Genomic DNA, 26,283 nt, shown 5'->3' on the forward strand with positions numbered 1-26,283 from the left:
TTTTAATTTACATATACATTTTTGTTAAGTATTATAAAATCCCAAATATATTATGTTTTATTAAATATTTTAAATGGAGTATCATCTTAAATGCAAGTACTATGTCAACCCCAGATGCTGTAAAACATGGATTTAGAGTACACCTTGGGCATGGACAATATGTTCAGTTGGCCTCCAGTTTTCTGTGTTGAAAAAAAAAAAAAAAGTGTTTGCCAGCTTATCTATCATACCCATTACAACCCTTTATGATAAAGTGATGTCACATTTAGTTTGTCAGAATATATATATATATATATAAATATATATATATATATATATATATATATATATATATATATATATATATGACAAAAATAAACATTTGTGAAATATCTCCTTAATCAATAGATTGACCAACAGAACTATTGTTACACATGTAACTGTCAATATATTTTATTTTTCAATGGAACAGGCAGTTTTTACAGTAGAACAGAGAAACGCTAATTGTTGCAGTTGTAGTCTAAAGTATTCTGACATTAATTTCATCTACAGGAAAATTATTTCTCTCATGTCCTCAGAAGGCAGTGAGAGAATATGATATAAATTTTTAAATTTGTTACTGATCAGGCACCAGTCAGGTAGCTAGTGTGTAGAAGATGATTGGTTCGCAGTCCACCTCATCGGGCAGGTGGTTTCCTTGTTTATAAATGTAAGCATACACACAGCAATATTTTATTTTATGCAACAACCAGCTCTTGCTTTTCCTGTTAGGACATACACCGTGATCCAATTCTTGCACAGTATTTCAGAAGTGCAACCATGTAGTATTATTAAGTAGATTTCAGTATAATTCTGTCTATGTCTACATACTTGTGTCCTGGGGGAATATGAGTATCTGTGGTTGTATAGCAAACAAGGGAGAGGTGGGAATAGATGTTTATGGATTGAAAACAATCATTTCTGTGTAAATGAGGCATAATAAGGAGGCTCAAAACCCTCATTTAAGTCTGTTGGTGATACATAATCACTTACATCCATACATTGTAACTTTATGCTCTGTGGTTCTCGAACTGTAGAATTAGGGAGGAACGTTCTTACCAATTACCAACAACAATGTTAATCATTTCAATGATTGAAAATTGTAAGGTTTGAACCAGAGAACAAGCACGCTCAATTTAGCAATGCAAAGATGTCTTCATGCTATAAACCCCCTTTATTCCTCCAAATGAAGCTCTCCAGATTAGCGAGGGTAATTTTGCACATGGCACCACAGCATGCGCTAGGCCTGTTTGGCTGCTTTCTCGATAAATCAACCCTGTATTCACATGGTCTTCACTACACGTGCTTCTGTCGGTTTAGACAGAGAGGCTGACCCAGGATCAGCGTTCCTCTCATGTTGTATCATAGCAAAAAATGTATTTTTCCACTACAAATCTGTGTGGTTGTCATGTGTTGTGATAAACTAGTGAGCAGTTAGAAAATATTTACACATTTCAAGAAAAAAAATTATGAAAGTTGCCCTGAGCAGGGCTGCACCTATCAATTATTTTATCATTGTATCAGTTTTTCGTTTTAAATAATCTATAAAAAGCTCAGTCTTTTGAAACCACAGAAAACAACAAAAGGACCTGAACACCACTGACAACCAATCCAGCTGGTAACATCATTGGTTACCTCTGTATAACTGCATTTCGTTGAAGAATCACAAACCTGAACAAATGTATCTATACAGTACATTTATTTGAGAGAATCAAATTTTCTATGTCATATGCAATTTTAATTTTACACAATATACAGATAACAAAATTGTTAGTGGTCCTTTTAAAAAAAAAAAAAAAAAAAATTCATTTTATGATAAATTTACTGAGGTGGGAAACAATCTGGGTTCATAACTTCATTTTCAGTGCATGGGGCACCTGGGAGGATGTTGAAGAAGCTGAAGAGCAGTCGTTCTTTTTCACTTAGCCTTGTAAAGTGTTTGTTGAAATGTGTTCATGCCAGAGTTTAATATACATACACACATATATATATATATATATATATATATATATATATAAATTTGAAATGAATATATAAGCATATATTCATTTCAAATTTACTTTTAAATTCCAACACTTGAGTTAAAATCTATATTAATTTTTTATTTAAAAAAATTAATGTATATAAATTTTAACATTCCATGTGCCTTAAAAGTTTTTTTCTTCTCCATTGTCACCTATAGGACTTGTTGCAACAAAGCTTTATTTATAATTTATTATTATTATTATTATTACTTATATTTATATATTATTTATTTATTATTTATTCGTACAAAAATTCAAACTCTACAGTGTGTACAAGTTTATATCACAAACTAAACAAACCAGCTGGCTCTTTGCTGTTATGACCATTTTGGACTGTTAGTAAGGTATTAGGGCATCTACTAATGTAGAATCACTGACTCCATACTTGCAGTGCCTTTTATGCCCTTCTTTGGGAGTTTTGTCTTTGCCTTTGACCTTCAAATCAAAGTCTTCACCTTAAGTCTCCCACAATTCAACCAGATAGTCTGCAAGACTCTCAGAAGCATCCAGCTCCATTTCCATCTCTTCATTCAGGTATCCGACAAACTCTTCCATGAGGTTTTTTTTTTTTTTTACCCTTCAAAACCTTTATTTCCAACAATTTTTTATACAAACCATGAACAAGAATGGAGCCAGAGACTATAATTAATAATTATGTAAGATTATATTCAAAATAAATGTCCATAGTCCATTGTGCTTTCTTTTTTTTTAATCCTTCCATTGTTGTACGTGATCCTTCACTTCCTGGAGGAAATTATTAACATTTGCCTTACAATCAGTCTGTCTCTTGTTATGTATACTTCCATGAGTTGATAATAGTTGGCTTCCACGTGACTACTGACATCACAGAAAAACAAACCAAGAGTGAAAGACGTGCCCATCCATAAGTGCTAAATTAGGTCACATAATAATAAGGTTAAGAGAGCTGGGAGAAAAGAGCAATGCGGTCAAAAAGATTGCACTGGTAGGTTAATTAGTTTGCACGGTACCGCAAGTCTTTGTGTCTCGATAGCAGCAGAATCAACTCTTCTGCTGATGGATTCCAGAGAAGACATGTCCAGTGTGTTATATTTAAATAGCGTTTTACCTGTTCAAAACTAGACACTAATTACCTGTGCCCTACCTTGGCAGATTTGCTGGCTCTTCTTTGAGATCTCAGTGCCACAGCACTCTGAGGCGTCCTGGCTTTTCACCTGAATCCCGCGCCACCTTCTCCCTGCGGATAGGGTTTTCACCCTAAAATCCAGGGATCTGCTGGTTTCAAAACCAGCTGGTGTTCTGGGCAATCCCAGTCTGTACATAGTTCTTGATCTGGAGCAAAAAGCAGAACAACATTCATGCTGTTCAAAACTAGGCACTAACCACTTGTCCCCTAACCTCTGCACATCTGCAGGGTGGCTCTTCTGGCTCCTCCTGAATGGTCAACCATGACTTTCTCTATCAGGCTTCTTCTAACTACAGTAACTTGCTTTAGGGTTGTGTCGTGATCTTTGGCAGGTGAATTAGTTTGCGCTAGTGCTGCAAGCCTTTGTTTAGCTGATGGCCTCCAGAGGAGAAATTTTTGGCAGTCCTGCCAAGCCAAGATGTTGATACAGCTATCATCTAAAAAAGAAGAACACACCTGTATGCAATGACACTGCATGTCTGTGTTTTTTAATTATGGTGATACCACTTTCAGTGTATTATTGTTTTTTTTATTTATTTATCCTGTTCAAAAGTACACATTAACCACTTATCTCAGCATGTTTGCAGAGTGGCTCCTCTGGCTGGTCTTCCCTGGCTTTCTTTCTCTTTTTCAGTTCAGGCCTCTTCTGATAGGTGTCTTCTGCCTGGTGTCATTACTGCCAGCATTGTGCTCAGTTTTGGGGATAGGCAAATTATTTTCAGGAAATAAGCACATTATTTTGATTTCCTTTGAATGCATTGGGTAACCATGAAGGTTGAAGCACTCCATTACCAATTTGTTTTAGGCTTCTCTTTGGGATCTCAGGGCTGCAGAATTCTCAGGTGTCCTGGCCTTTCACCTGAATCTGTGCCAATTTCTCCCTGCAGATCTCTTCCAAGGTTTTCGCTCGGACCAACATCCGGAGATTTGCCAGATTCACACCTTTTCCAGGCAATCCCAGTCTGTACATAGTTCTAGACCTGGAGACAAAAACAGAATGAAGAATTATATAGAACAGGTTGCTTCTTACCTTGTATCTGCTGTAATAAATGAGCTCCTAGACACTAGGAACTTTGGCTAACATGGTTTAAAGTAAGTTATCCCTTGAGCATCATCTTTCTGAAGCTGTCCAGTAAATCATTAAGTGGGCATCTCTTCCACTGAACAGACATTTCTGTGAGAATGACCCAAAAGCCATATACAATTCCTTAATATCAGTGTATACTTAAAACAAACTACATAAAACAAAACTGTATCGTGATAAACTGCAGCAAAGAAGAAAATACAGGGGGACCCTAACTCCTGCCTCAACATGAATTCTAGATTTATACATTCACAAGTTATATTATAAGCCTTAATACAGTAACAAGCCGCATACGTAAACGTTACCTGACAAATGTCTTTACTTAAGAATCCTGTATTTTCCTCAGGCTTTCTGGGCAATCCCAGTCTGTACATAGTTCTTGATCTGGAGAAAAAAGCAGAACAACATTCATGCTGTTCAAAACTAGGCACTAACCACTTGTCCCCTAACCTCTGCACATCTGCAGGGTGGCTCTTCTGGCTCCTCTTACATGGTCACCCATGACTTTCCATTTCAGGCCTGTTGTGACTATTGTCACTTGATTCATTACTGATTACTGCCTCCAACCTGCAGAAATCTTCCAGGTACACTGAATATTAGCAGGTTGCACCCATGAAGTGACACTCTCAGAGACGGCTCATCTTTAGGCAACTTTTAATAAAGGCTTAGTATGTATCAACACTACAGAGGCATAACATTGCATGACTAGATGCACACATAGCTGCCATCTTATCTTAAGTATTCTAATACAAAAATTAGAACACTTAAAGTGATGACAACTAGTTCATAGTATCATGTTCACCTTGGGATATGTCTTGCTATGATTATGTCAGAATTAAATATCAAATTCAATGATTTTATAGCCCTGAAATAAGATAATGTTAGATGGTACGATCAGATCATTAACTAGCCAATGGGGGGAAAGAAGAATGCTAGCAGTAAGTACTACCTGGTTAACTCATCATAGCTGACTAGTTAGCCTGGTCATGAACCAGAACCACACAGTGGCTAACGTTACGTTTTTTTCTCGGGTGGGAAAGAGGCGCCATTTGCTCCATGTTTATTTCAACGTTTTAACTGCGTTTTAACCGAACGCGAAGCGAAAGCGCGGGTTTGATCGCTTGCCTGAAAAATGAACAGGCGAATTTCGCGCCATGTCACAGCAAGCATTTTCGATTCCTCCAACGCTGCTCGCAAGTTTGTTAGACACAATATAAGACAGCTAAGTTATCTTGCGTTGCTCCCTAGGTAGTTGGAACCTATCTGGTGAACGCCGGGTCTTCAACTACCGTCTGTCACTTGCGCGGCTGGTTGTGGAAAATGCCTTTGGCGTTCTTTCCTCTCCGTGGCGCGTACCGGCGTGCACTGGAAGTCAGTCCGGCAGTAGCGGAGACGTGTGTGAAGGCCACCTGTGTTCTTCACAGTTACACCCACTGGAGCAGCAGGATGCAGACAGGTCAGGGCCGTCGGCCACTGACAGCCGTTCATCGTGCATCCAGTTTGGAGCCGGTCATCAACTGGGAGAGGATGGGGTGAGTGCTTTTGTTTATCTGCTTTTAAGATTATTCAACATTTACATTTATTCATTTAGCAGACGCTTTTATCCAAAGTGACTTACATAGGTTACAGTTCTTTACAATGTTATCCATTTATACAGCTGGATATTTACTGAGGCAATTGTAGGTTAAGTACCTTGCCCAAGGGTACAGCAGCAGTGTCCCAGCGGGGATCGAACCGGCAACCTTTCGGTTACGAGCCCTGCTCCTTAACCACTATGCTACACTGCCACCCGTTCAACGGCAGGTATAGTTTTGAGTACAGATTGTACACTTACAGAACCCGAACCTATAGAGGCCAGGACAGGACAGGACATCTCTGCATGCGGAGAATAAATCGTGAAGCAAACACAACTGATCGAACTTAACACATTTTACTCGCGTTACATTAAATCATGTCATATCAGAACAAGTATAAATTTAGTTCGGGAAAGGGGATTTCTGGTAGGGAAAATAAGAAAAAGTGCTGTAGTAATTTTAGTGGTCTGCTGAAAAAAAAGTTTACAGTTCTAGATCGTTTACATCGGTTACTGTTTCGTCATCATTAGAATATTTGCTATGGATGTCCTTATGGTCTGCACCGTTTTTTTAGATGCTGGTCAGTTGGCTGGTTGTTCAAATATAGTTTCATAGTGGTAGCGTTACGAAGGAAGGCAGCGTAATTCGATCCCACAAGTCTTGTGAGATGTGATTTTTTTTTCATGACATTATCGTTTTATCAGTCTGGTGTAAATTTTTGGACTTTCTGGACTGAAGTTGTAGTTAGCTAGCTACCAGACTACCTTTGTAAGGATAATAGTTTTATGAAAAATCTCAATTTTATGCACTTAATCCCTTGGAAATATGTTTTTCTTTTCTGCGAAATATGCTGCTTTGTATTCCTTTGTACTGTCGTTTTAAGGAACTAGCTAGCCGGTTTGTAGCTAAGAGTAAAGTACGTTGCCCTTATGACGTAACAGTGGATGTAAGACATGACGTATTGTTTAAATGCTGCCATCACATCTTGTTCACAGTTTACGTCAGGACGACTTTAGGAGACAACTACTGGCTTCTTAAGTAAGGGCAGTTGTCAGGTAAGGTTTACATATGTGGCATTAAGGTTTACAGTGTGACTTGTGAATGGACAGATCTAGAATGTGTGTTGGGATGGGAGTTAGGGTCCCCTTGTCCTTTTTCTTTGTTCCAATTTATCACAATACTATACAGTTTTATTGTATATGAGTACACATTGATATTAAGGAACTGTGTATGGTTTTTGGGTCATTCTGTTATTTTGTACAGTGGGGAGAAATGCCCTGTTAAGTTTTACTGGACAGCTTCAGAAAGGTGATGTTCAAGTGATAACAGTTACTTAAGTCCACATTTAGCCAAAGGTCTCAGTCGGTACAGGAAGTATAGGTTAAGAAATAACTTGCTTTATGTTATTCTTCATTATAGTTTGCTTTTGTCTTCAGATCTAGAACTATGTACAGACTGGGATTGCCTGGAAAACCAGTTGGATCTGAATCCAGCAAATGCCTGGATTTTAGAGTGAAAACCCTTGAGGAGATCCGCAGGGAGAAGGTAGCAGCAATCCAGGTGAAAGGCCGGGACACGGCAGAATCCTGTGGCCGTGAGATCCCAAAGAGGAGCCCAAAACAAACCGGTAATGGAATCAGTACTTCGACCTTAATGGCTATCCAAAACATTCAAAGGAAATCAAAATAATGTGCACATTTCCTAACAAAATGTTCTGACCTGTTCGTTTTAGGGAGGCCAAAACTGAACAGAAGGCCAGCAGGAATGATGCCGGGCAGTCCTATCAGAAGACGGCTGCAAAGAAAAGCTGGAGAGGACCAGCCAGAGGAGCCATCCTGCAAGCGTGCAGAGGTAAGGGCACAAGTGTCTAATGTCTACCTTTGAGAAGGAAAAGTAAATGTAATGTTGTTCTGTACATGGTTCCTAACACTGCAAAGTGCTGAAAATAGGAAACGGCAGTGTAATTGCATGTGGGTATGTTCTCATTTTTAGATGGAAGCTGCATCCCCATCTCGGCATGGAAGGGCTGCTGAAGTGCCTTCTGTGGAAGCTATCAGCAGAGTTGATTCTGCTGCTATCGAGACAGATAGACTTGCAGCACCAGCAGTTAGTGATCCACCTGTGAAGGATCACCAGGCAGCCCCACAGAGGTAAAACCGCCAAAGGCCATACATGAAAAACTGAACATAATCTCCCATGTGTATTAGTGCTTTTTACTTTTTTGACTTGACTGTCCTTCTATTTCAGTTCTCCCTGTAATCTCATTTGCTTAATTTAACCCTTATGAATTGGCAATTCACTCACTCATGGTTTGTTTTTCTATGATGTCATCAGGGTTGTGGAGGGCTTTGATGAACTCATGGCAGAGTTCATCAGCTACCTCAATGAAAATATGGAAACGGAGCCAGAGGCTGCCAAGAGCATTGAAGACTTCCTGTTGGAGGTTTAGGATGGACAATAGATTTCCAGATAGCACACAAAGCTATGCCAGTCTGAAGAGAGACAACAGGCCTTGCAACAGCAGCTATAGGGGTCAGTAATTCTACATCTATGGTTGTCCTAATGTTAACATCAAGATAAAATGCTCTCACTATTAACAGTGAGTATGTGACTTGTTACAGTTCAGTCAGGCGCAGACCAAACAGGAGACCGATGGTAATGAAACCAGAGCTGGACCCTGCCAAGAGCAGATAGCCAGCTACATCACAGGAGAGAGTTGAAGATGGTGCATTCAGCTCAGCAACATGTTGGAATTTATCTATGAAATTTGGATTGTTAATCAGTTCTTAAGTTTGTATTAAAAAGATTCCAGATTTGATTCCATTTGGATTTCTTTCCTTGTTTATTTACATGGTGACCATTTTATTATTCTACCACAGTAGGACTTGTCTGCGTTGACAATAAGGTATTACAGCTACATTAAATTAGCTGAATAGCATGCACCTTAAATGTGGAAGTCTGTTTCTCAAAGCAGATGCTCCTGCTGTCTTAGCTATACCTTTACAGGTTTTTCCTTTTTTAGCTCAGTTCTTTTTGTTAATTTTTTAAGTAGCTATTGTATTACGGGCAGAAATATTCCTTCAGTTAAGTTGTTAGGGTAAAGATGTTATGTCTCATAAATAAGCACAGTACACATTGAAGACAGCAGGTGTTCACTGTAAATTCTGTTTTATTGTTCCATGTTGTAGATAGCCCTAGAAAGTGATCATATAGTTGTTTTTGTAAGTCATAAATCTAACCCGTCATCAAAATATTACCTCATTACCTTGGTACAATGTTCTTTTGCAATGTTTTTTTTTTTTATTCCTTTATTTTAGTGCAATCTGAATATATCAGCAGAAGTAGTTGATTATGGATATATATAGTTTTTTTTGGTCTAAGGAAACAAAACCATGAAGGAAACCATACAAACAAACAACGCGTAGCAACGGCTAAAGAGCATTTGTGCAGAGGAGTCAATGCAAGAGCTACTGTAGATCACATAGAAACTGCAGAACCAAGTGCACTTTTACCCAGTGTACTGGCATGCTACGTACATGTTCCATTGGAGGACAAACGGTGAACTGGAAGAATTTTGCTGTATGGTAATGACTCTGCAAGCAAAAATAAGTGTCTAGGTGTTTGTCTCGTTCAAGGTACCGATTTCAAGCACAGACCTCAACAGAATAATACACCATGTAAATTGCAATCACTTTATTCACTCCTTCCAGAACAGACCTCTTTTTCACATTGCAGTATATTGGTTCTTAATGCTGTCAGTGATGAGACAAGGTCACTAAAATTCCACCAAAACTTGTCATTTTTTTATCTTTTTTTTCCAACTACAGGGGCCGTTTTACAAAGCAAATTAAGCAATGTTCTTTTCCAGGCTGTCAACACCCTGGGTCTCCATGATGCCGACTCAAAACATACAGGAGTCCATTTTTTCATCGGTTGAAAGGTCACAGAAGGGTGTGGGGGTCGGGGGAAAGGGACATTCGGAAGCACTAGTTTAGGCCTCGTCGTCCGAGGTGTCACTGCTGCTGGTCTCTGTCTCCTCGGTCTCAGCAGCCGATTTGAAAGTGCTGTTTCTCCAGGCGCCCAGGAAGTCGCTGGGAAGGCCGTTCTTCAGTAAGCCATTCTTCCTCAGGCCATTTTTCTGAAGCTGAAAAAAAAGATTGATTCTACTATGATTATACACACTTAAAACTTTTATCCAAGGAGTATCACAGATCAGCACGGTATCCATGGCTATTCCATATACTTTTCTCTAATTTGAGACGTTGCTTAAACATGTCTTTCACCAAGTTAACCTTTTATACCTCTTGATTTTGTACAAAGAAATTTCACAAGTGTACCCTGCATGAGGTAACAACATCCTTGGTTTGTTACAAGCCAATAGTGGATTTGACACTGGCTTCAAGCAGAGAGACACCGCCTTTGAATGATTTCTTTTAATCCTCAAATGATTCTTGAGTCTACCACAACCAAACTTGAATCTGAGTGGGGGAATTTGAATGCTCAAAACTGTGCAGCGTGCCAAAATCCACATGGTCAACAGGAAAACAGATGGTCAGATTGTTTGCTCTACGCTATCAATTATTCAATACCTGAGACAATGTCATATAGCCAAACACACCATAAGATGAAGTAGAACATTAAGGATATTGTACTGCAATTCACAGTGGAAAGAAATCAAGCAAAGTGGTGCCAGTGCAAGTCCCTATTGGAACAACTCAAACATCCCAATCCTTTGCCAAGACAGTAAGAGTAGAGGGGAAATTTAAAAAGACAGCATTCAAACTGTGAACAATTTTTGTTGTACTGAAGTGCAACTCTAGTGTAGTGGTTAAGGAGCAGGTCAAATGATTGCCAGTTTGATTTCCACAGCTGGGCCACTGCTGTTTGGTAAGGTACTTAACACTGATTGTGCAGTACAAATGGCACCTGGAAATGGATCACATTCCAAAGACAAGAGGCCAATTCAAGTTCACTTAGAAGCAAACATGAATATGTGAACATGACCCTCACCAGAATCAAACCCATCTCACTTAGGACCGCAATTAGTTGCCCTATCCACTACACATTTTGCTTGAATAAATTCACTCTACTAAATGTTATTCAGCAACAACACGGGTATCAGTCAAATCCAACAACTGCAGATTAAATACTAAAAGTTCAAAGGTTTAGGGGACTAGGTTTAGAAGGAGCACCTGTTCACTGATGGCCTGGAACTCCCTCATCTCGTCCTCCGTGAGGGGGGCGCAGGTCTCGTCGTTCTCACTCTCCTCCTGCCAGCCCATCTCCTTCAGCAGCCTGAAACACAGGAGCAGGTCACATTTCTCTGAGTAGGGTACCAGTTGCACATCCTCTCTGGCTGGGGGTCTAAGATCAGCAGTACCAGGGTCCCTTCTCAGGGCCTGTTACCATGCCTCTGTTTTACTTTTACTGGTATACACTCTGGTGGAGATGGGGATAATCAATCATCATGCAGCCAGTCACAAACTGCAAAACTTATCCTGACAGTGTGGGGGGGGGTGGCTGGCACCAAAACCGTCACCAAAGAATTCTACAATACAGGAATTCTACAGTATTCTACAATTCTAAAATTCTTTCATACAAAGTCATTGATTTCAACCACAAATTGTGCACATCTGATTGACAAGATTAGATGTGAAGTGTGTAAATATGAAACTACTTTTTTTTCCTCCAACTTCATCTTAATGTTAGAGTGAGACTTTCAACGCACACTCGCAGTCTTTGGAGGACCGCGAAGTTGCTCATCCACTGGATTAACTACATGAGTTCACTCCACATTACAATTTGTCAGCACAAACTTTTTAATTACACTGTTGCTCCCCTTTAAATGTATTTATCTGAATCATCCATTTTCATGGTTCCATATTAAGCAATGTATTCAATTCACTTCTCATTGCTTTCTAATATTTTGTTTTAATATTTTGTTTTACAGGCATATTTCCTGGATGTGGCCTTACTATGACAATACAAATTAAATGTAAATGTACAAACTAAAAAGAAACAGAGATGCTACCTGTCATTTCTAACTAAGCTACAATTTAAATAGCTGCCTGTGAGAATAATTAGAAAACTTTGCATGGAGTCCTGTTGCATAGGGTCCTTGCATACAGTATTGATTGGCACTGCCTAATCTACTATGCAGAAGTTATTTCAGATGTCTATAAAGAGCAACAAAATTAAAATCAATGCGGTCTGCTCAGGCGAAGGGCATTTTGGTACAAGGCGGCGACCACTTCTTCAGCAGTCTATTAATGCTCGGCCGCCATTCAAATTCACATCAGCACCAACCGAATGCCAACCAGCCAACTCCTCATGAGCAACTCTGTCCCAGGAAATCATCTCCTCAACATACAGAGGCCGCCAACAGCCTTACTCAATGTGAAAAAAGAACCTGTTCCAGCATTTGTCATCTGTAGCTATTTCAATGGGAGCTTACTCTGCTGGCCAATGAAAATGAATCATGATAACTATTCACACAAATATATGTTGTATACACAAAGTTAATGGCCCTTATGAGGCTCTTATGAAATTTGTAAGAGCTTAGTCTGTTGACTCACTTTGCCTGGATTTTATATTCTCAGAATGATCCTGGGTGCCTTTTACATCTGTCATGAAAATGAAACCACTGCACTGATGAATGGCAGATTTCCCAGGCTCCTCCCACCTACCTATGCTCCGCCTCCAAGGAACTAGACAGCACCTCTGGCTGTGGGAAGGTGGAGGAGCGGAGGATCTGTTGACGGGCCACAAGTGCTGCGTTGCCGTTCTCTCGTGGGGCAGAGTGCTCAAAGCTATTCCGGTTCTCGTCCCCATGGCCCAGGTTGCTGTTCTGCACATGGAAGGCTTCGTCATCCTTGAACAGTAAAGATGGGGGAGAACTCCATTTACAAGGCAGCGTTTCACAGGTAAAACAGTGGAGACTATGGACCACAACAGCTCCTACTGACATTAACTGGATTCCCTCACACACCAGCTTAAGCTTGTCATTCAGCTCACCAGAGCTGTTCAACTCCAGACACTATCAATACATTTTTGGTAGGTGGTTTTACAGACAAACACACAAAGGGCACATAAGGCTATTACCTAAAGAAAATTCCAGCAATTTACTTACAAACACCACTTAACATGCATTTCCAATTTGTACGTGAAATTATTTTTAAATCATTAGTTTTCCACAAAAAAAATCATTGATTATTTGATGGACCTGTGAGAAATTTTAATACAATACATTACATTCGACATATCAACCGCAACTCATCGTCGTCATTATCTATGATGAGCCGTTCCTGTGTCACCTTGCAGTGATCATCGAGGTCCTCCTCGTCCACCTTGTCCTGCTTCAGAGCCTTGAGGAACTGGCTCTTGCGGTCGGTGCGCACCCGCGTCAGCCTCATCATCAGCCGGGGCTGGCTCACTTTGTCCACAGGGGACGAGGAGCACGAGCGGCTCCCCTGGGGAAAACACAGACGGACCGGTCTGAGGGGGCGTTCCCAAAAATCCTGTACTGTATCAACCATCAACTCAGCTGCTCATAGTGACACAGCTTTCTATTAATGCACACTAGAAGGGAGTGCAAATTGTTTGCTGTATGGGCACATAAGTGTATGCACAGATACATTTGCAAATGTAAACCTTTTAAAAAATCTATGTTTGAGATCCTCTGCTGATACCTGTATCAGCACCAGTACAAAAGGACTACAGAAGTGTCTTTTAGTTTGGTCCCATTCTCTGGTAACTGATATGACCAGTCTTGCCCCACTGTAGACCAGTTACACTCATCGTGCAAAACATAGTTAAGTCATTTATAGCAGAAGAAATAAAATTAGTTTGCACTCCAGGACCAGGACAGGAGAATGGTGACTTTGTTGTTGCATTAATGTTCCCCTCCTCCTTTGCACCAGATGTCGTACCTTGACAGGGACAGCAGCCGGCTTGGGGACCAGGCCCTTGTAGAAGGAGGGGCCGGTGCCATTCTTCGGGGGGACCGGCTGTGCGAGGGCAGACGAAGGGAGCGCTGTGGACTGCTCCTCCCTCGGGATGCGTTTGATCACCATCATTTTTGAAGTTCTGGATTTGGGATTTGGTGGATGCTCTGATTCAAAAGGAGAAATGGGACTGTTACTTCAGAGCCTGAAAACAAAATGCTGGGTTTCCCGGAGTTACTTGGTAAAATAATGGATGGGGTAGCAGTGTAGCATAGTGGAAAGGCAGAGGGCTCGTAACCAAAAGGTTGCTGGTTTGACTCCCCACCAGGGTACTGCTGTTGTACTCTTGGGGAAGGAACTTAACCCACAATTGTCTTGTTAAATATCGTGTATAAATGGATAAAATTTTAACCCATGCAAGTCGCTCTGGATAAGAGTGTCTGCTAAATGACAATGTAATGAAAATGGCTGAACTCTGCAATGAGACAGTGATGCTCTCTAGGTGCTATGGGTGAGGACTGCCCTTCAGGAGGGCTTTTCAAACCCCACCTTCTTCTTGCAAGATGCCATTATTTGGTTGGCTAGCTGTTGGCCCACGATGGACAGTTAAACGGTGCGTTGAAAGAACGTGCCAACTTACCCCATACTCCCACCGCAACAGCTTTGTTCTGGTTAAGCTCCCTTTCAGCATCCGGATTCAGAGAGGGCTGAGAAACAAATCAGAAAGGCCATTTTAACACGAGGGGGCACGCATTTCTCTTCTGCCGTTTCTTATGTCTGCACTAAGTTAGCTGTACCTGCTGCACTTTGTGGGGGATCAAAGGCAGCAGTGAAATCTTCCATTTCTCAGAAGGCGATGAGTGAACTGCTGAGCAGCACATTTCTAATCTGAAGAGCCAAATGCAGAAGACCACAAGTGGCTGTGGAATCAGCGCGTCTCCTCTGGTAAACATCTTTGATGTGTTGGTTCTACAGATCGCTGCTAAACGAAGGTCAACGTTGCCGGAGTACAAAGATGAACAGTAACGGAAATGCCTTTGTGATTGAGCATCATCCTCTTTTGCGTTATTACTGTCACCACGATAAACAACAGGATATAATAAACCATGCAGAAAAAGAAAAAAAAATCACAAGGTGAACAACATATTCTTACTGGTTAGCCATAATGCACACAGGCTTGTGAGCACTGTTGAAAACTGTTGAAGTTGAGACTCACAGCCTAAGTGAGTCCCCTCTATCCAGTAAAATAAATGCAGATCCAACTCACTCACGATTGATCACTTTAATGTCAAACATTTACCTGCTATTTAACACTGCACACATACTGCCAAATGGCCCCCAAAATTCATTTCAGATCCTCTAGCAAGATCGAATACTTGAAAATAACTACCTGGTTTGGCACACCGACTACTCATTACATAAATATGTGTTTGATACACAGTCATTCATCAAGCCAAAAACTCCTCTTGGAAACCATTTAAAAGACTTCTATTTTTCCCCCAGAGGAATTTAATAAGCAATCTGAACCACAAGTGAAGAACAGGGAAGAGGTAAAGATGAAAAAAAAGGCTTATTTTATGTAGGTCCCAAGGCCTCCTACAGCCACACACTGAAAGAATGAGTAAAACAGTGCAGAAATGTGCTGGATGTCAATGGCTGGAAAGAGGAAGTGTATCCCACAATTCACAATTCAAACCGTCTCAACTTACAAAGTCTTCAGCCTCAAACTGCTTGCGTCGGTCCGCCTCGTCCCTCTTGCCGCTGCCGTTGTGGCCGACGTTGTTCTCGTGCAGGACTTTGCTCTTCCCCCCCGGCTGGCCGCCGGGCCTGGAGCGGGAGCTGCTGCCTCCGCCGCTGTGGAAGGCCGCCCGGGCGCTCCCGCTCCCGCTCTCGCTCCCGTTCCTGCCCCTCCAGCCATTCTTCTCCTTCCTCAGGTATCCTCCTGCAGGATGGAAAACTCACTTTATAAGTCTGGCCTACGAGAAAAACCCAGTACTTCCAGCCAGGTAAATGCTGCGTCGGACATACTAAGCGCCTGCACTGTAATGGCTGCTGACATGGCTTCCTGTGTCTTCAAACCTTCCTATCCTTACTGCCCCCCCCCCCAAATACCTCTTAAATTGAAGATGTAACTACAGATACACCATAAAACGAAACTGTTAAAAAAAATGATAATATTTGTAAACTGTTCCGTGGCCTTTCAACAGTTCTAGAGCAGCAGGAAGCACAAGACAAGGCCTTTGTTGAGTAGTCTCAGCGGCACAGGTTTAATGACGTAACATTCATTTCTTCAGCGTGCAACAGGCAACAGTACCTCCAGCGCGTCCGTTGACAGACTCGAAGCTGTCGGAGGAGTTGTGGCGTCTGCGACTCACATCACGGCGGTTATCCAGATGAACGGGGGCCTCGGGCGGCTTTTCACAGCTCAGAGAGGGCTAGAGAACCGGGCGCACGGTCAAAGACCCACATAAGCCTCACTGACAATCCAACAAACGAAATGGTGTCTGTCTTGCCGTCAAATCCAGACACAGCTGGGAGGTGGGGGGTAGTAACCATTTTAAGAGTGGCGAATAATTACCGTCTCTGCCGGGGTACAGAACAACAGTCCCGAAGGACCACAGCCCTGCACAGTTTAAGCGATACTTATTTAGACCTTTAATGGCAGGTGATTTGCATTCTGTTCTTTTAAATTAATTTAAGCAATTAAGAGGTGAGACGGGAGGGAAAAGAAAGAACAAATCCTGCTGGCCCCAGAGGAGTCGTCTTAATCCGCAGTGCCTTTCAGGAAGTAAAACCAGGAGGAACGGCGCGGGGGCATAAACGGAGAATTACCTTAGCTGATGACGGTGGTGTGGGAAAATTGAGCCAGGCTGGAGCAAAATCATGCTGCGCCATTTAGGTCTATGTCTCGAGAGAGGTGAGCAAGGCATTAACACCTCATCTCCAGTCCCTGGGGAGAAGAAGAAACGGGGGGGGGGGGGGAGAGAGAGAAGAGGAATTACTGCTTTTGAGAGACAGAGCTACTGAGCAGGCTTGTGCCAAATGTGTCAAATTTTTCATTTGTGTTCAAAAAAAGCAGCATGTTGCAATTCAAGGGCAGGGGAGTGGTTGAGAGAGTTATTTTAAAACACACTTTTTTATTTTAGGGTGCCACATACACAAAGAGTGAATAATTGTCACACGCTACTAAAGCAATTACCTATAAATAACAACCCAGTCACTGCCAAATAAGAGAACACACCGTTTCACTTCCAGCTTGGGTATTTGTAGCCATGTTGTGCTAAACAGACTAGCTCGCTCAGAGGCCGTGAGCTTGTGGTATTGGTGCGCAGAAGCGCCGGTTTCACTATCAAAGGGGATCCACCGTAACCAAGAAAGGAATCTTCTTCCCTGTCACTGGCTCCCACAGCTGATTGGAACTTCTGCTATCAGACACCAATGCAACTTTGTTTGGCCTGCGTGCCTGTTCAGATGTAATGCCATGTAATCGAATATTGCCGCAAATAGTAAGCCACGACCTTTCTCTTCCCGTGTCATGAAAACTCCTTAGAGGAAGAAGGTAAGAAAGCCCGTCTTACAGACAAACCCGCAGACCACACAATGGGGAACACGTAATTAGCAGTTACTGAGTGCGCTTTTACACGAGCCCTGGTACTTTGTTTTGAGTGCACACCGAAGGATGTTTAAATTCTGATGATACATGTGAAATTTCAACAACTTGGAGGTGATCGAATTCTGAACCTTTCCCAGCGAGATGGATAAGCAACCAAATTCTGCTGCAAATGTGTTGGGCTGGAAAAACTGTAGTCCACTCCTCAAGGTAGATGATGGCTTACATTTATGATCCTCCAATAAATCTACTTTGCACTACTAAATGCACTTCTACAGTTCCACTTTCCAAATGTGTGTCTGAAGAAGCCAATTTCTAGCATCTGGTCTAACATGGATCATTTTTTTGGTTATTTAGTGATTAATAAGAGGGTACACAGATGTTTGTACAAAGCCCGACCTGACTGATAAGGCTCCGTTTTCAGCTTTTGGTGATCCTATTTTCCACAAATAAAGCCAGGCAGCAGCTTTGTAAAACTACAAATTTCTGCAGTGTACTTACATGTGGTGCACTGATTCAGTACAAAAGCTACATGGTCATGCTGCGCAAAGGCAGCAAAAGGATAGCCAATGTGAAACTAAAGGAATTTTTCCCTCGCACCTTTTTTCACACCTAAGTGACACATCAAAAGGTGATAGGTCAGAATTCAACTGCCACCAGGTAAAGTGAGACAGACAGGTCAATCTGAGTCAGAGGCAACCTGTCACTCCATTTCTGATTGGTAACATTCCTTTGCCGCTTTGTTTTGCTTGATTGGGACACCTAACTTCAAGTTTACCCAAGTACAATTCTCCTAGTTTCATGTGACATCAAGTGATATAAATTTCTGCTCATAAAATTCACAACAGGTAATAGTCCAGACATTACCATAATCAAAAGTGTTGCCAAAACAGCAGAACAACAGGCACAAGCAGAACTTCAAGAGCATGCAGACTAATCAACCAATACTCCAAATGTTTTTATGCTAAAATGCATCCATATATTCAGATGCAATTGTAGTAATTGCTACTTATAAATGTATTATTCTGAAATCAACTTCTAAAAGAAAAAAAAAACAGAAGGAACTGTATAAGAAGTGCTAGCTCATTTTCTGATAAAGTGCTTCACTCCGGCTTTGAATAAGTGGTAAAATACATTTTTGGACTTAATGAAATGTGACAGTTACTTCATAACGTGACCTCAAACCCATGCAAGTTTAGCTGATGCAATGCCAAGCAATCTGTACAGACAACCTGAGAGCTGGAGTCACACCGAACGGGGGGGGGGGGGTTGTTTTATCTCTACAGTCAGTTTCCGCATTAAGACAACACATAAAAAACTAGGGAAAGTGCCATTTTGGAAATACCCATATAGAATTCTGCACAAGCTAATGTTTCCAATGTTTTTGGGTAAGTCATAATATCACCCCCATGTCCGGAGGAATACAGGATGGTGGTAGTTCCCAAACTCACATGCTCACATGGAGCCCCCCAGGTGTAATTGTACTAAATCCACTGTCACATATAATTAATCCCCTCCACAGAATAAGCATTCCAATTTAATATAACTACTTAAACTTCAATTTGTAAAATAAACATTTACAATGCCTGTTAATTTCAGACAACCTATTTATATACCTGGCATTCTATTGGAAAATTTGAAGTTGAACTTCTTGGGCAGAACAGCAGAGTTGTCTACCTGGGGTTCAGCCCATAACCCAACTCAAGCTCTTAACTGTTTTTATCTAATATGGTACCAACTCAACAGGGCAAACAACCAACAAGTTTAGAAGCCTTTTATTATGGCATTCAATTTTCAAAACTATGCAATTGTCTCTTGTTCTGACCATACTCTATAATAAAATGTCTAAGTGCCAAGGAGGCTTAAAATACATTAATACAAACAAAATTCATCCACTGAACCACAGGTCCCACAATACTTCTGCAACCATGTAAGATGACAGCAGAATCTTCATCAGGGCTAGTCCACACTTAACATCCTCAAACATCTAAAAATGCCAGTCAATTTTCTTTGACAGCTCTCAGCACCTCATGAACACTACATATAGCGGAGGTGAAGTATTAACATATTTAAAGGGTTGTTCCTATGTGTTGTGCTAGATTTCTCATTTATTATACAGGGCGCCTTTTTAGGAAGCACGTTTTTATGGCCAACGTTCCTGTGTTAGGAGTAAGCACAGGAAAGTATAAAGTTCTCCCTTACAGAGATCTCACACAAGAGGAACGCGTCTGTGCAATCGTGGAACTGTGCCTCAATTCAAAGCTGTCTGTGCCTGTCGATAGACTGGTGCCTCCTTTGTGCTACCTGCACTCAAAACCCTTTATTCTTACTGATACCGTGGATCTGGATTTAAAATGTCGCTCGCTCTCAGCTGACACGAAAGCAGAGGTATGAGATTAATGGTTATTCATCCACTGCTTTGAACCAGCTTAAAAGCAATTTTTTACATCCCTTGCGAGCAAAGCATAGAAATGCGGAAAGACGGTCTTTTAAACAATTCTATATTTGATTTCAGAGTACGGAAAGCTTCTGAACCGTAAAAATCTTAAAGCTGGCACCCCGAGATATCTAGAAATATATACCATTTCTTTTTTCTCAAAAAGACAAACCTCTAAGTGACACCTCCAATGACTGACTATAAAAACTTCTGGAGATTATTATACTATTTGAATCATTGATGTGCAGTTGCAAAAATAGAAACATTTCACAAATCTAACTCAGAGTAAAGGCAGCACATATATAGCGAAATCTATGAAGGCTTTCTGCAGTGTATCAAAGCACAAATATTTGCATTGGCATAGGGTCCGTTTATATCTGTTCAATCCATTTCCCCTGACCAAAGCAGTGCATAAGGCAAATAAAAATGCATACAGACTCATATGGAATAATTATTACAGGAAGCCTATTCTTAGAAAAAAAATAATCTGAGGCTTAGTTTCACCCCAAGAAGTACACTACACCACAATTTCTTGTTTGAGAATACTGCAGTAAACGAAATGGTATGAGTAAACAGAATTTACCCTCACATCAAATCTGAAAATCCCAGAGAGTGTAAAAAATGTTTTGCAGTCATGTGTCTAAAATACACCTGTATGTCACCTCTTGGTACAGATTCATGCAGCCAAATGCACATTGAGTCAATTCAATCCATTTCAAATGGTTTTATAATGTTTCTGTTACACTATAACTAAATCCTCAACAGACAGCACTGATGCCAGTAGGTATAACAGCTGCAAAAAACTATGGTGGAACCTCCTACTGCCGAATATTTTACATCCAAACTACACACACATAAATTGCCGTCCACTCAATGCATTCATCCTGTTTGCTGAAAAACTGGTCCCATGTCAGAACTTCCTAGACAGCAATGCGCAATGCACACAGTGAAGCCTCATCTGAAAGCTGAAATGCTGGTGCACCAACACATCCAGGAATAAATCGGACACGCATATATACTGTATATGAGAAATGACATGCAAAATGTGGATCAAGTCTTCGTTGTCTTTTATGGTCTCCTAGGAGTACAAAGTTCATTTGTAATTTAGTTTCTAATTTTGAAGGATTTAGAGCTATGCTATAGTCTAAAGTTAGTTTTGAACTAACTAAACTCTTTTGAACTGATTACCTTTACTTGCTACAGAGTGCACCCGTTTATATATATTATATATATATGAGAGAAAAAGAGAGGACGCAAGAGCATATAGTGGTCAAAAAAACCAAGAGAATCATTCATTCCCATAGTAAAGCTGCTAAAATTCTCCGCTTTTAAGAATCTAGCCACCTGCTTTATAAAAATGATTATGGACTCACTCACAACATGTAATGTACTAAACCAAGTGCAATTCTTCATAATAAGTGGGGGGAAAGGCATTTAGAATGGGAACATCTTCATATTTCAACTTCCTCAGTAACCCAGTGCCTGTTCTGTTTCACTCAGATGTCAGTCAACATGGCAACAGAAAGGAAGGCAGCTTCAATGGATCAAAAATTCTTCCCTTTTCAGGCTTATGACAGATGAGCCCAACCAAAGAGATGCTTACAATTGGGTATTCCACCATCTACTCTGTTAAGATTCTAAAACATCATTGTGAGCCTCCAAAAAGATAAAGAAAAATGAAAGCAAACAGAAAAAGGCACCTTTGTGGCCTACTCAGTGCTACTCATCACAGGGACACTCAAAACGAACACCAGCCAGATGATCATTTCACAAAACTCATGTCTCCGTTTTAGGTCTAAGGTAACAATCAGAACTTCACAGAAGAACCTCCTGTGACCCTTAAGGTGTCTCATAATGTGAACCAGGCTGACTGCTTCTCTTTCCAGAAAGCAGTATAAGGGAAGGCCACGGGCCAGTCTGCCACACAGAGTCCATTCTGTTCTACATGCTTCACCCATAATCAAATTGCCACCTGATGGCGAGGAAAGGCACAAGGTGGACACTTGATATGCTACGGCCACTTTCACTAGACAGACCCTCTCCTGGACAGAACCAATGGGGAAACCTCCTGGTATCTTCCATATATCCCACCACATGCTCAAGAGAAAAAAAGTTCTTATGAACCAACGCCCTCTGTCATCTTCACAACATTATTGTTCATAAAAAGTAGATTTTCTGGAGCTGCGATGGAGAACAATGCTGATGTAGTTCAAATAAACTAAAAGTCATAATAGCACCGTGGAGACATATCAGCTTATACACAATATACTGACCAGAGCACCTTTCTCTACTTTGGCTGAGACAGGTGGTTGGACAAACCCTGATCCAATAGCACACTTTGGAGTTTATGGTACTGTTCATTAATACACAGTTCAACAATAACAATTCACACATCAATACTTCTTAATTGGACACCTGTATAAACACCCAGCTGCTAGGAAAAAAAAGTTTCCAATGCACCACGGTGAACTGCAGTCATGCCACCCATTGAATCAAGTTGTTCAACTTGGTATTAACATTTGCCTCACTATTTAACATCACTCACAAGGATCAGCTGTTTGAAATTGTATGTCTAAACATGGGACCAATGATAACAGCACTATCTGCTCATTTGATAGACATCTGTGTAGGCTGAGTTTGGCTGCCTGACCACTGTCATTATGATTCAAAAGAAGGCATGTAAACATCAACAAAACCCCAAAAAGGATCAGGCCATCATCTGTTACCAGCTGGGTCTGTTTTATATCCATAACTCTTCATTTCAGTGTATGTGTTCCATGTCCATCTTACTTAAATATTCTCAATAATTAAGAATACAAACTTTACAATGGGAAAAAGGAGACCACATCTTAAATTTTAGGTTATATCAGCTAAAATCTGAACATTTGGAAAGGCACAGGTGAACTACTGTTACATACACGCTTCACATCTTCTGATCACATCCACGCAGGATCCACCTTCAAAGGATCCCAAAATTCCAATGAAAATGAGGGATGGGGAATGGGGAAATTCATGATATCAATCATGATAATAATTTTCTGAATTGTTACATATATAACTAAATTCTGTTAAAGGGAACTGCAATTCAAGGAAACGAACCTATGTAGCTAATTTTAATTACTAACAAAAACCTGGATTAATATACTCGTTAACATTTTAATGGAATATCAGTTAATGGTTCATTATATCCCTTAACTTAAAACTGTCCAGACAGTACATTAATGAACAATACACCTGGAATCTGTGATTACATGCCAGATTCATCGGACTGGGGCATTTCTTTGGAAACTGAATTTTATTTCCTTGTAGCCACATAAGTGATTAAGTAGTTGGGAAGCCTTGGGTGAACTGAGAAGACTGAAATGGCTGGGCTGTGTGCAGCTTCATTTAAGATTTATCTGATAGAGATAGCTACCAAAGACCTCCAAATCTGAACCAAAGTGTTTTGGTATGGTATGCAAACATGTCGTGTTTTTTTAGTTATTAACAGATGTAAATCAGAACAAATTGTTTGCTACATAAAATACTTTGACTAGTTAAAACCAGTGAATCTTTGATAAAGCTTGAAAGCTGCTCCACCTCTTCCTCCCCATCTTCAGTGATCAATGCTCACTGGCTTGTCAATCACTCTGTATTCCAGCCTATAATTGGGTTTAAATCTTGGTGCATAAAAAAGCCCCTGAAACATAAACTATGCCCTTTTACATCTTTGTGGCACAGCCTACTCCTCAAAACCCATTTGTCTCAGTATCAATAACACAAGTGACAGCAAATGTCACATCAGTTTGCTCTTAACCAGGTCACAGACAGCCTGAAGGGCAATGCATTACTAAGGGTAAACAATTAGTCTAACTGAAATGTATCAAGAGCCTCTGTCAGGTTAAGATGTAGTATCCCCAATACAGGATTTAACATCTTAGTACCACCTCCCTCCCCCCTTTGCTGACAGATGAGCAAATGCCTAGCATGTCTAAAACACTGTAAGGGTACAAAATTGACTTTGACTTAAATGTGACTGTACCCATCAGCAAAAGCCTTTAAAAAACAGCACTGTATCGACGTGACAACGCAAAAGAAGAGATTATACAAACCAGTAAGGGAGGACTGCACAGAAGACGTCTTGATTCTGTAAAGCCCGCCTCCGACTTGTTCCTTGTCTTTTACTATGAAACAGAAATGATAATCCCGCGTGTTCAGTGTCAAGAATTATCTTGCAGAACGGGTCCTTGTGAAAATGTTGGTTAAGCAATCCTGGATCAACTTCACATCCTCTTCAAATTATTCCAAGTCCCAAAGTGTGGATTTTTGTTCTGGACTTCTGAGATGACGTTTCCTTCTTTTTGTTATAAACGTGACATAGGATAGATTTCCCCTATGATGCCTCGGGCCAGCATCAGCATCAATTGTTTTTAAGGAGGCTGAGGACGCTGGGGTTCACATGTGAATGTGGACTGCATAAGTTGGTGAATGAGAGAGGGTGACTACCTAGATGCCATTGTCTTCCAACCTACATGCTCATAACGGGAACAAAATTATTACATTATCACAACGAAGGTGCAGGAAGTTATACCAGTTCTCCTTCATCTGCAAGTGCACATGTTTCACCTCCCCAAAGAACTAGGGGTGCCAGTGGAAACGTCTGCCAAGTGGAATAAATTAAAGTTACCTAAATAGTAATCAGAGCATAATGCAAAATCTCAACAAATCACACATATCCAAACAGAACACTTGGCCACAGCTCCCAGATCGAGTTTGTGCTGAGTTATACTGCGCATCCAGTTTCTAGTTTTCTTCAGTATCGCAGACGCAACCCACGATGCTCAAAGGAAGCCTGTTATTCGGAAGATTCCCACGCGCTCAGCGCATTCTTGGATACGCACAAATTGCTAAGTTGGCGTGCTAATGTAGAAATGCTGGTTCCGCCATTGGTTCTCAATGAAACAACTCCTACTGTCGCCGTCTGTTCAAGACGCAGGTCAGGGTCACGTCTGGGTTCACCTGTGAGAACACAAACATTTAGTGTTTAGCCATAGTTCAAACTGAATTGGACAACAGTTGTGATCTGAGGACGCAGAACAAATCCATTAACGTAAGCTGCGTCCTTGTTATAGCATCAAAGATGCCATGCTCGAATATCTGGACATAGCTTACATTATGTGACAACCAATAGTAATACCAGAACAATAGCAAGCTAACTCATATAGTTAGCTAGCAAAAGCAGCTAACTGCCTGAGTTCCATGCCAGCTAGCTCACTATTAACCATCGGTGCAAAATAAAACTATAACGTAATTTATCTCATTTGCTTGGCAATGGAGTAGACAACAAGTCTACCCAAGAACAGGCAAATGACTAGCTGGCTAACCTAGCTAGCTAACCAGACACCAGACAAATCTGAAGTGCTAGGTATCCATCAAGGTATCCGATTCATTTTGCGACGTTAAGCTTGCGTGCAAGTATATGTAGCCAGGATAAGCACAGGATAGGGGGTTAGCACTCCAATTCATTGAAGTGTAGCAAGATAGCTAACTTCCACACATAGAAAGTTAACGCTTGCTCAGCTGAACACTAAACTCGCTAACTAACGTAACAAGCTAATTAGTAGCACTGTTAAGGTGACATCTAGCTGGCTAGCCTGCAACCACCTTGCAAGCTATGATGCTTTCTAGATCAGCTAGCTGAGGTGCGCCGCCACATAAGACACTTTCGTGACGAACTAAAAGAAACTGTCTTCTGCATACTTGTTTTGGGGCCGTATTTGTTTAGCTACCCATGTAAATCGGCAGGTAGGTATCCTGAGTGTAGCTAGCTTGCTATCGAATCACAGAAGCTAATACAGGTGGAACATTTATCAGTATTACTGCTCAATAACAAGACACACTCATTAGCTGGCTAGCTAGCCGAATTTCAGCCCCAGTTTTCCTGGACAATTTCCTTTGCGTTTCTGTATTGCTGTTACGTACCTGGCTCATTAGAAAGCTCCACCACCTACAGATTTTATTCTGTGGTTGATTTAACCTCGTGCAATCAAATATTTCTTTTAAATTATTATTTTTCTTCTTTTTGTTTTTAATTTTTGCCGCTTTGCTGATCTCCTTCCCAAAATGGCGCCTCTGTCCGCAATGCTTCGCGAGAATCTCGTCGCCAAACGTGAATTTGCGAACACTCAGACCACACATAAATACTTGAAGCTCCCGGGCCAAAATAAATTTAGTTTTGTCTTTTACAGGGGGTGGCTTCATCTATTTAATAGTCTGTGTTATTTCAATGATTTTTTTTTTTTTTGCGTCTCCTTGAAAGATATAGGTATGAGTGCACATATATTTGCATACATAGCAACGGGGATTGGATTAACTTCTTTTAATACAGCATATCAAAGATGAGGGAAAGCAGACAGGTTATCAGGAAAAGGACGGGGAGTACGTTTTCG

The 26,283-nt window shown here is 40.8% G+C and overlaps 1 protein-coding gene across 1 annotated transcript; it reads right to left on the reverse strand.

The window, feature by feature from the left end:
- Positions 1-9,063: 9,063 nt before the first annotated feature.
- LOC118777767 (vasculin-like) lies at positions 9,064-25,968 on the reverse strand. Its single transcript, XM_036528913.1, has 11 exons — positions 25,817-25,968; positions 23,947-24,853; positions 16,641-16,758; positions 16,123-16,243; positions 15,518-15,750; positions 14,449-14,515; positions 13,794-13,975; positions 13,179-13,334; positions 12,552-12,736; positions 11,058-11,160; positions 9,064-10,009 (listed from the first exon to the last, which is right to left on the reverse strand). Exons 3-11 carry the CDS (start codon positions 16,701-16,703, stop codon positions 9,857-9,859), a joined length of 1,263 nt encoding a protein of 420 aa, XP_036384806.1. The 5' UTR covers positions 16,704-16,758; positions 23,947-24,853; positions 25,817-25,968; the 3' UTR covers positions 9,064-9,856.
- Between the last annotated feature and the right edge of the window lie 315 nt (positions 25,969-26,283).

Source organism: Megalops cyprinoides, chromosome 5 (assembly GCF_013368585.1).
Source record: "Megalops cyprinoides isolate fMegCyp1 chromosome 5, fMegCyp1.pri, whole genome shotgun sequence".
In the NCBI taxonomy this organism is placed as follows: Eukaryota; Metazoa; Chordata; class Actinopteri; order Elopiformes; family Megalopidae; genus Megalops; species Megalops cyprinoides.